Consider the following 11,382-nt stretch of genomic DNA (forward strand, 5'->3'; position numbering starts at 1 on the left):
GCCTACACTCACCTCTGTGTGAAGAAAGGTGTGAACTACACTGCTGAGGGAAAGATGTTTATAGGTTACCAGCGACGTGCTCTCAACACAACATAGAGCACAGATGAAGGTACACTTTCGGTAGGCCGGTTTTGTACCGTTTGCTTTTTATTGTGACAATACTGTCACCACTGCAAAAAATCTCAGCGAGCATAGCAAATTGCATCTGGTCTGAAACCACTTTTATTTTCATTCAAACATATCAGCAATTCACAAAATAAGAGATTGAAACATCCGACATTTAAATTCGGTAGTTTGTTAGAGTCTATACCTGTATTTATTAAAGAAGAAAATTACACTCAATCTAAAAGAAACTCAAGGTGACATTTGCTCTGGTAGTGATCCTGTCACTGGTGACTACTAAAAGTCATTCAGAATGGCCCATATCACTACACACAATACAAAATATTAATCACACTTCTTGCACAACATTCTCCACCAGCCACTTTTGGCTATCCAGACATGTATACAGTGCATGAAACACTCTGCAAATACATGGCAGAACACAATATCTACAGGAAGGAAGGATGTAGGAAGGCTTAAAAGTTGCTTCAAACCTCTGGGCTGCTGCCACTGATGCCTGATTATTTACACTTTGTTTTTAGTAAAGAGGCTTTTCAATGTCTTGACCATTTTGGACAGTTACAATTTTTTTATTTCCAGATGCTGAATTTTATTATGAGTGTGTGCTGAAGGCAGCATCCTCGTGGCCGGACTACGTAGGAGGGTGACCAGTATTTTGCCATCTACGTGTGTTCTTCATCACTTCCTGCCAGGCTGCTGTCAGTAGAGTCGATCTCTGGTGTATCCAATGGCGTGGCATCGCTCCCCAGAACCTCCACTGTCCCACCCTTGGCTTGGCTCACTGATTGGCGTTGCTCCGAGCTGGAGACCTCCGTTGTACTGGAGGACTCTGCTACCCCCAGACTGGCCTTCTCTTGCCCCTTATCCTTTTCACTCCCACCACTGCTGCCATCTTTAGCAGCATCTCCCTCTGCTGATGCCTTATTTCCTTCCAGAAAGGCTGACCAGCCCTTCAGTCTCTCCTCACGCTCGCGGTTTGTCTCCTCCACCTACACAAGCAGACACACACACCGAAATGTTTTGTTCTTAGCATATCCCATTTCTCCTCCAGAGCAAATAGACACATTCTAGTAAAACATGTCAGGAGATCTTACCAGTGTCTGAGCAACTTAAATACAGAGCAATTCCTATGAAGCACAGCAGAACCCAAGCAATCCAGTCCAAGGTGAGGTTTGATATATAATGTACACCATTATGAGAACAGTACAGTTGTCAGGACAACACTTCTTTCCCATGCATCTCACAAATGCTACTTTGTGAAACAGACACACAACAATCCTCCAAGGCCTCAGAGTTCACAGCTCTTTGCTCAGCCTCCATTAATTACTACTGTACACAGAACGAGTAAACCAAACAACAAGTTACCTCCCTTGTTGTTTCAGATGACAAGCGCTCATCTCATGCTCATACCTGGTAGTCTGTGGTGCCATCCCACAGCTGGACCGACAGCTTCCTGCCCCCAAACCAGCGCCCATCCAGGGCTACCTGGCACATGTCAGCGTGCTCTGGCTCCTTGAAGGCCACCGAGGCCACTCCATCTGGGTGCCTCTGCACTCAACAAAACAATCACAGGAGAATGAGGGTTCTGCAGGGCTCCAAGGCCAGACTCCTCAGCAGGAGATAGCTATGCCACTTCCACCTCCTTAACAAGACCGTTTACAGAAGCAATCGCCAAGAGTGATTTCTTTAAAACGTGGTACAAAAATAACAGGAAGGACAAGGAATACAAAAAACAACCACGTGGAATAAATCCCAAGTACAGGATACTCACGTCGAAAATGATGACCTTCTTCACCTGTCCAAACTTCTCGCATTCTGTCCGCAGGTCTTCGCGGATTTCGTTCAGCACCAGTGGGTCCTCCTAAGGCAGGAGGTACAAACAGAGGGAAAAACATGTTTCAGAACATTTGCTTCCTTCTAAACCATTCATTTTGACAGCTGAAGTCACCTGAAATACACGGCCATTTTTCAGCAAAAATACCAGCAGGGCAGCATCACTTTGCAAGAATCAAGGCTGTACAGTAGAATGTGGGTAGGGCACCTGTGGAGCATAACTACACGTACTCTGAACGACAGCAAATTGTTTAGAAGATTGCTTCTGGCATTCCTTTAGGGTTGCTGGTATTTTACTTCCAGTTTTGAAAAGTAACTATGTAGTAATCCATGAAACCTAAGACTAAAAACCATACTATCAGCCACAGGAAAAAGCATGATTTTCAATCGCTGCCAATCCCACTGACAAAAATTTCTTTCACCAAGAGTGCAGCATATATTGGACAAATACCAGAGACATCTTAGTGGTGAAAAAAGTTACCTTGCACTTTTATATTAAAAAATACAGTAGTTTCTATACTTAACTGTAAGACCAACTCAAATAGAACGTTGTCTTAATTTGTAACATTTTTAATTACATTTACTGTTTTATTCTAAAAGTTTCAGTTCAATCAAGAGGCACTCATTTGGAAGAATGGGTAGAACACTTTCAAAATATTTTAAAAATTCTAAAATGTTTCTCTTTTTAAAAAAATATTTAAATAAAACAAATTTTTCTTTTAGTTTCATGAGTCAAAACATTTGCAGTTTTACTTTTAAACAGTAACATTTCTATATATAGATTTAAGAAATCTGTAGTTCATTTTCCAGACCGGACTATTCCTTATCTCCTCAGGGTTAGAACCAACAGCCTCAAGTCTATGATCATAAAAACTATGCTCCCTGTTGCCCATTACACCCTAATACTGAATCCTCAACAGTAACAGGAGTGACTTTTCCAAAGTGATCATGACACAATATATTTTACAAGTGACACATTGGGATGTTTTCTATCCCATCCATCTCTAATGGCCTGTAGAGACTAGAACATTTAAAATGCCCAGGGTTTCATTATTATTATTTCTTACTTATTCAAAAGTAGTATTAATCAGAACAAATACAAGTCTTTGTGCTGTAATATACCATTAAAATAAAGCACATTCACAAAATGCTGCTTGCCAATAAAATTTATGTCATTACATTTTTTGGCATCAAAGCTTTTCTCAGTCTTTTCAGCCTCGAGAAAGCTAACTCATTACAGATGGAAAAGACTCATTCGGAGGAAGGCCTTTGTTCCCATAATACCTTTGTTTGTACTTCTCCAAAGGTACAAAGTTGTACATGAATACTGTTTTCATTGTTTCATAGTTAAGGGTGCAGACCATCATTATTTACTCATTTATCTGAAAAGTAACTTACAGTGTGAGGTCTGTATACTAAGATTCTAAAAATTAAATGACTTATTTATACAGCAGGGTAATTTTTACTCTATCAATTCAGGGTAAGTATCTACATTTCCATTTATTTATTTAGCAGACACTTTTCTCCAAAGTGACGTACACAGAAAAAACTATGTGCGCATTACATCAGCAGAGAGACAAATGCAGACACATGATTCTGAAGTACAGTTAGTTACTTTCCACCATATGAATCAATGTACATCACATGAGTAGCTACATAAAGGTTTTATCCATTAATCGACAATTCCTAATCACATTCCTCATTGTTGCTATTATAATAATAATAATAATAATAATAATAATATTATTATTATTATTATTTACACAAGTAGCTGCATGGAAGTTTATCCGTTATTCAACAGTTACGATCTCAAACTTATAGAGCGTGAACATTTACACATTACATGAACTTAAGAGATCATGGGAGAAGGGAGTCCGGAAGAGGTGAGTTTTAAGACCCTTCCTAAATGTAAACTTAGATCCAGCAGTTCTGAGTGAGAGGGGGAGGATCATTCCACCACATCGGAGCCAGAACCAGAAACCTTTGTACTTTTGCTTTTGGACCATTTGTGCGTGGGACCACCAAACGGGCAGAGGTGTAGGAGAGTAGCAGTCTGGTTGAGCTGTAGCTTGATCAAGGGTACTATAAATGGGGAGGGGATTCAAACCTGGGTCTTTCTTTTTCAAAGCACTGATTCTAACCACCACACCACCTGCTGTTCATACCATTTTAAAGTGCAGGCAGGTTACAGTGTTGCCCTACCATGGTCTGTAGCCAAAAACCACAGCAGACTTTGGATCGAGTCAGTGAGATCCATAGTCTGCAGACCACATACAGATATTTAAGTGGCTATTCCCACATGCACCTTCACATGACACATTTTATTATTACAATTATTGTTTCTTCAGGTGACACTTTGTTCAAAGCAACGAACAATTTTATGTTTAGGCAATAACTTTACAATGATTTACCCATTTTTACAGCAGAACATTCTTACTGGAGGTTTTCATGGTAAGTATCTTTATCTATGATTTGGGATAAAATTCCAGGACCTGTCGATGGCAGCAACACTTGTATTTGTAACCACTACACTACCTGAATGACATTATACATTATCCAATGCTCTTACCCAGAAAATAACACTCATCTAGAAATTACAGCTAAATACATGCACTCACGGCAAGAAAATAACATCATTACTATCCTCCTTCATGGCAGAAGCATATCAGTAAACAAATGCATCTTGCAGTGTTGGACCACTGTACTCTGTCCAGTAAGTGAAAGATTGCATCCTGCTCAGTCTCTCAATTCTTCAGGCCACACCTGAATTCCCACCAATCTACTGAGCAGGCGAAGGGGGAGGGCATGCAATTGCTTCATGTGGAATGTGGTCTGGCCTGGTCTCGACTCAGAAGCGTGCAGAAGGGGCATTGTCAAAGCAGGAAGAACACGTAGCATGGGACTGCATGATGAATCTAAACTCAGGTTCAAGGAACAAAGGAACAACCATCTGCAAGCTGTGAATATGTCACTCATTTTGAACCAGCTTTTAAGTTTGTGTTTTCAGTTTTGAACAACTTACTTGTACGCTTGCCAGGAATGAGATGGTCTGTACCAGAGACACAGCAATGCTCTATCAAGTGCTTTAGCACTTGAGGAGGCCCTCACACAGACTACGCACCCCTGGGTCACAAACAAATCACAATCCTAGATCACCACCATCACTGCTAGTATATCCTCAGTGGCACAACTGAAATTCCAAGCTGATGAACCCCTACACTCACCTCAAAATCCTTGGGATGGAACATGTTCTGGATGATAACCACACGCTCATGCCTCTTGCGTGCATCACTTGTCTTCTCTGGCCGCCAGTCCAGCTGCCTGACCATATCGTAGAGAGCAAATGACTGCAATGTACTTGCATACGAGTGAGGAAGGCACAGTGTTTCAAAAAGCACTTAAAATCAAAACATTCAAAGACTGCAAGGGAGTGGTACTGTGAACAAGTGAATGTAAAAGACAATAGCACAAGGAAAACTCCACATCAAAACTACAAAGGATGATGGCTTTGATTCTCTCAGTAAGGCCACAAAAAATGAACACCAAGTTCAACAATAAATGTGCTACAGCGTCGGTGTTCATGTTGCACAGGACATAAGCAAACAGACAAGAAGTCTCATTGAAGCACCATCACTGAGGATAGCACAGGGCTTTTGGTTTTAAGTTTATATACTTCTGCTGCTGCTGCAGTTTCTTGCGGTACTCCTTGCTCTTCTTCTTCTTCTTGCTGGCATCATACTGGCCCTTCAGCTGGAAGTGTGCTGCCTCCACATGTAGGTGGTAGCCTCGGATCTCTGTGTCGTCCAGCAGTCGCTCCGCTAGGGGTACCGACTCTCGCTGTGAAGAAGATACATGACCACTCTTTTGCCAGCCAAGCATGGATATGTCACAACACCTCCAGCTGCTATGACAGTGTATAAAAGCCAAACTCACATTTCATCAAGAGCAACTAGTCCTTATCTGCTGTAAGAGTTCCATGGTCACTTACTTAGGCTGAGCAAACAGAAATTAATGATCAAGTTGGGCCACCGCTTTTTATAATTTCTCTGTGTTTATGTCGCCCTCTGTAGGCATGACAAAGAAACACTGTAACCAAAGCCAAGAAGAGGGAAAGTTACAGGAATCTGACAAGTGTTAACCCACTTCAACACTTGATGCCTTTTAGCACAACATTATTATTTTTCTAGGCAGTCAAATGTGTCCAAAGCACTTTACAATTTCATAAACTCACACAGCTGGCTATTTTACTGGAATAAATTCAGAACTTTGCTTACACACACACACACCAACAGCATACAGAGCAATGGACCAAAAAACCAAAATGTAAATGCCATGACAAGCCCAGCAGTGCTCACCTTGAGATAACAGCACAGCCCATCTCCCTTTAGGTTTCCTTGGTCATCTTTGTACAGCTTGATCTTGTACTGGTCTGTGACGGGGTCCCGCATGATGATCCCACACTTGGACATCACCTCCACAAACTCCTCTGGGGTAATGTCGAGAGGCAAGCCTGTAGAAGATTTTTGAGCCACTAGTTAGGGAAAACTGTACTAGAGAAGATAAAAAGGTAAGCTAAAGAAACAATAAAAACCCCACAGTTAACTGTAAACCTACTCACACTGAGCTACAGGTGACAAAGAAGCTATGTTCCAACTTCCAGTGATGAGACCCAATTCATAAAAACCCATCAATTTCAAATAATGGAAAGAATTATTTGAGGCTAGCTGTAGACTAATACTTAAATAATGACATTTAGTAAGTTAAAAATATTTTAAATTTCATTATTTGCAGTGTTATTTTTAAATTAATTAAAAGTAGAAAAAACACGCCCACAATTTCTCTATGGATAATTTATTTTAGAAATATCTGCAATGTTTGTTTTCTTACATATTATGCTGGTATAACATTTCATGTGGTTTGTCTGTTGCACGACAGATGAAAAAAAAAGTGTTGAACAGACTAAATTTTCCAACATACTAAGAAAATGTTGGGATTCTGAAAAAACAATGAAATGAATAATAGAACAGAGGGATTAAAGTAATTTTCTAAAGGCAACTGCAAATGCAAAGACAGACATTATCTTCATCCAACAGTGCCACAAAATGCCCACCCATATGCGAGAAGATGAATTAGAATCTTGAATCAGAGATGTAACCGATACTTACATTTTATGCAGAAATTGAACTGATAAAAACTGATATTTAGTCAGGCAGTGAAAAAAAAAAACTGCAAACAGATAAGTTTTACCAAAGGGGAGCTACAAAACTCTGCTGAGAAATGTAGCATCGCAACACAAAAGAGCAATAGCTGATTAAATTTTAGTAAAAAGAAGTAGTAAAAAAAATATTTAGAGCGAGCAGAGACTGAATAAATCACAGCCTGTTAAAGCAATCTTTAGTCGAGAAGTGGATCACCAGCCATTTGGCTAATGTACAACTTTGGATTAAAGTTTACACAACAAAATTGCACATGGGAATCACGGCGCTCATTGTCTGTCCACCTAACAGTAATAATACTCAGTTGAGCCTAGTTATTTACTCACATCTGTGCAATGGCATGTGGCAAAAAAATGAAAAGCTGATATCTGAAGTTTCTACTTATATTTAAAAAATATGGACCCTGGTAGCCTTTATCAAGGACTGTAACATTTCCTCAAATTTAATTTCCAGCTCAAAATCATTCAAACAGAATAATTACTGGAAACTAAAATTCAGTTAAATTCCCTTCTTTACACAAAATGAAAATAGGGATAGTTCACCAACAAATCTGAGACTATTCACATGCCGTACTGACACAAACATATACTACACAGCACCACATTTATTAACGAGGTTGCATTTGTCTGTGAATCCCAGCCTCCCAAGAACCTGAATACTTGCCTTAAGATTCAGTTACAGAACCCTGCTTCTTAATGTTCACTGTAGCCAGATATAGTATGCAATGAAAAACTGCAAGTTTATCACATGCACTGTAAAAGGGCTCAAGGTATGCTGTGTTTACTCCGCACGGATAAGACTACATACCTGATACATATACATTTGTGTTCTTGTCTTTGTCAACATCAAACCAGCCTGAAAAAGACAATGATTCAAGTCACGTGCCTGACATTCCCCTACGTAACCTCTATGAATCACTGTTTTAGCCCATTAACAATAACAGAGAATTTACAATAAAAGTTACTTACAACTGACCACTGATCCACTGAAACACATGGATTAGGTGTCAAAAACTCTGACCAGGTGTACATTGCTAGACATAATGGAGAATTTCACTACATGGCACTGGATGTACAAAGATCACACACTAGAGATAAAACTATAAGGAAAATATTCAGTTCTTCCTTATCATAATGATACTATTATAAATAAAATCTCAGATGATTCAGGATATTTGTGTGAATCAGTGTTCTAGTGCAATGCGTCAATTCAGGCATCTTAAACCGTCTGCTATTTAGATCACCACAACACATGCAGGTTTGTGGACCTGGGTCAGCTTTTCTCTTCTCTGCTTTCGTTTTGCCATCTTTGGGCTGTGCTGCTGCAGTGCCTGATGGTGTTTGTTTTGGTGTCTCCACCACCTCTCCCACTGGATCTTTTTTGGGCTCCACTGGGACAGCTGTTACCTCTTCGGAGACTCCATAGCTGGCTTGGTAAGCTGCTAGAAAGTCTTCCGTTACCTCATGAAAGGAAAGAGGGACCCCATTAATATAAGAAAATTGCTAGCAAATAAAGGCATATCAGTAAAGAATGAATACAGGTTGGGAGTACATGGCTGCATTTCCCAGCATGAGGACGGGTGCTAATCTTAAGGCGGCACCCACTTTGTCTTAAAAATTAAAAAAAAAAAAGTCATAGACAAGTACTCCAACCACAGATCAGCAGGAACCTTATTATCTTGAAGAGAAAATCATTTTGTTTTTCAGTTCAAAGGGCCAAATGCTAATTTAAGACACTTCTTTAATAAAATGTTTTAAAAAACCCTCCAACATGCAGTCACTGATTTTGGTGACCCCCCACCCCAACAGCAGATGGTAATCAGGCTCATACTCTTGGAAACCATGCTTTCTTGTCGTGGTCCCAGTCGTAAATGGTGCCATCTTGTGGGTCCACATACGTGAACGGGTCATTGCCATCATCACGCTTCTCCCCATACAGCTCCTGCAGCCGAAGCTGTTCATGGAACTCCTGGTTCCCATCAGAATTGCTGCTCATCTGTACACAAGAAACAAGTTTATTTAAAGTACATGTGTCCATCTACAGTAAGCTGGTGCGTTTCTCCAAAGTGACATATAAGGTAAGGTTTGAACGTAAGGCTACTTACAATCCACCCATTTATCCAGCTGATTTTTTTTTCTGGAGGAATTCAGGGTAAAAGTACTGTCTTGCTCAAGGCTATTTCAGTGGAGGGTAGAATTTTAACCCAGGTCTTTCAATTGCAAGGAAACGACTCTAACCACTACACTACCTGTTGCTTTCCCAACTAAAGGGTTTTCTTTTTTTTTTTTTTTTGACTTTTGGCTGTTTCTTGCTTCACTGCATTACTTACTAACTTATTTGTACAGTTGCAAATTATCTTTTACTGATTGTAGGCTATTTTTATTGTAGCAATTCAGGGTAAGTACTTCATCAAGTGTACTACATCAGAACTAGGAGTGATGTTAAAATGAGAAGGAAAAAAAAAATCACTTTCAAGTCTTTAACTTATTACCTCCAAATCTGGAATCTTGTAATAAAGTTCAACTGTCATCATTAGTCAGATTTTATATTTTAGTTTGCCAGAGACTAATAGTTTTAAAACAACAGATGTTTCAAGCCAAATATCTCCTGTCAATGAGCGAAAAAAAAGAAATCTGACACTCGCTGTTTATCCGATGTGATAAAGTGTTATGTGGCAATTTATTTCAGCATGATTAAGAAATATTAAATGAAGCATTTCAGAAGTTGTTGCTTAATAAAGAAAATGATGGCGACAGCATTCCCCCTACGGCAACTAATTCAATATAAGAACAATAACTCTGTGAAACATTTCTCTCCATAATTATGTCACATTAATAACTCCGATCTTTTCATGAGATATGAACAGGCAGAGAGAGGAGAGGCTATGCAGGTCTTATCTGTAGTAGCTAAGTAAGCAAACGAAGTTTGCCTACTACTGCTGCTGCACCATACTTAGCCATGAATCATAGACTAGTTATGCACCATATCCAAGTTAATATATAAGTTACCTGCTCAGATAAACTAAATGATGACATATCTTTGGTTTTAGTCTAAAACGGATTGTGTGAGGTCATAATCATGTCAATCTGAGCAGTCATATGATATTATATATTAACATATATACACATAATCAGATCTGCTTCTAATCGTAGGGACAATAGGTAGCTGTAATTCACGAAGTGCCGCATGACAGAATCACCTTTGCTTTGACAATTAAGATTTTACTGTGAGTAAAGGTTACACTGTTTGTTAGTCTCTTCACGTCACTCACTCAGTTTTCCGCTGCTCTTAATGTAGCTTTATAGTTTATACCCAACCGTGTGCTCTCACGCGTTCGGAACTTAAACACCAACAAAAGAGTAAAAACAGGTTTAAAACATTGCTAAACCGCCTCGTCGTGCGACAAATACGTACAAACGACTATCTTTTTCGTCGCCGAACATCTCCCTTACCTTATATCCGCGGGCAGCGCGTAACAATTTAAATGCATATCCGGGGTCGTAGAGCAACTTCCTGTGACGCAGTGAGACGTTGAAGGTGACGCCCAGGAAGCGCAGCGCCCCCAGGCGTTGGTCCGACGTCCTTTGTGTTTACGATTCATTCATTTTTCCCGTTGTGACACGGAGCATTTTTTACTGTTAAAATGTATTCCGTCTTAGCATTCATTGAAACACGTATGCTTTTCTTATTTATACAAATATATTTATTGTTGACCGTAAAGGACAAACCCCAGAACAGTAACTGTGTCTATTGATTGTCCCACTCGTGATTATATGGTTATATACGGGCAGTCCCCGGATTACGAACGAGTTCCGTTACTAAGTGTCTTTAAGTCGAATTTGTACGTAAGTCGGAACAGTTAGGTACGGTTCGTACCTAATGTCAGTTTGTCAAATGTTTGTCTTACTATATAGTATGTAGTGTACCTTTATATGCATAAAAAACATTAAAGAAACACTTCCAGACTGAAACATCACTACACTACACTAAAACCACACTAAAACATCTTTAACATAATAATAATAATAATAATAATAATAATAATAATAATAATAATAATAATAAATCTACTACAGTATTTATAATAGAGAGAAACATATAAAGAGATAATAATAAATATTACTACAGTATTTATAACAGAAAGAGAAAACAAAAAAAATTAAAGCCAAATACAGCAACACGCAAAACGCCATTAACAGCAACGTGGTCC

General features: G+C 39.3%; 1 protein-coding gene across 1 annotated transcript; it reads right to left on the reverse strand.

Annotated features, from left to right (window-relative positions):
• Window positions 1–129: 129 nt before the first annotated feature.
• On the reverse strand, window positions 130–10,667 carry htatsf1 (HIV-1 Tat specific factor 1). Its single transcript, XM_018743082.2, has 10 exons — window positions 10,625–10,667; window positions 9,003–9,167; window positions 8,440–8,632; window positions 7,980–8,027; window positions 6,312–6,466; window positions 5,630–5,793; window positions 5,181–5,277; window positions 1,895–1,984; window positions 1,534–1,671; window positions 130–1,112 (listed from the first exon to the last, which is right to left on the reverse strand). The coding sequence occupies exons 2-10, from the start codon at window positions 9,165–9,167 to the stop codon at window positions 786–788; spliced, it is 1,377 nt and encodes a 458-aa protein (XP_018598598.1). The 5' UTR covers window positions 10,625–10,667; the 3' UTR covers window positions 130–785.
• Between the last annotated feature and the right edge of the window lie 715 nt (window positions 10,668–11,382).

The sequence above is a fragment of the Scleropages formosus genome, chromosome 14 (genome assembly GCF_900964775.1).
Source record: "Scleropages formosus chromosome 14, fSclFor1.1, whole genome shotgun sequence".
In the NCBI taxonomy this organism is placed as follows: Eukaryota; Metazoa; Chordata; class Actinopteri; order Osteoglossiformes; family Osteoglossidae; genus Scleropages; species Scleropages formosus.

Coding starts and splice junctions, on each gene's coding strand:
- htatsf1 (XM_018743082.2), bottom strand. CDS start 9,167: ATGAGCAGCAATTCTGATGGGAACCAGGAGTTCCATGAACAGCTTCGG. Junction 5,278..5,629: donor AAACTGCAGCAGCAGCAGAA/GTATATAAACTT, acceptor CGATATGGTCAG/GCAGCTGGACTGGCGGCCAG. Junction 1,113..1,533: donor ATGGCACCACAGACTACCAG/GTATGAGCATGA, acceptor CTGCTTGTGTAG/GTGGAGGAGACAAACCGCGA.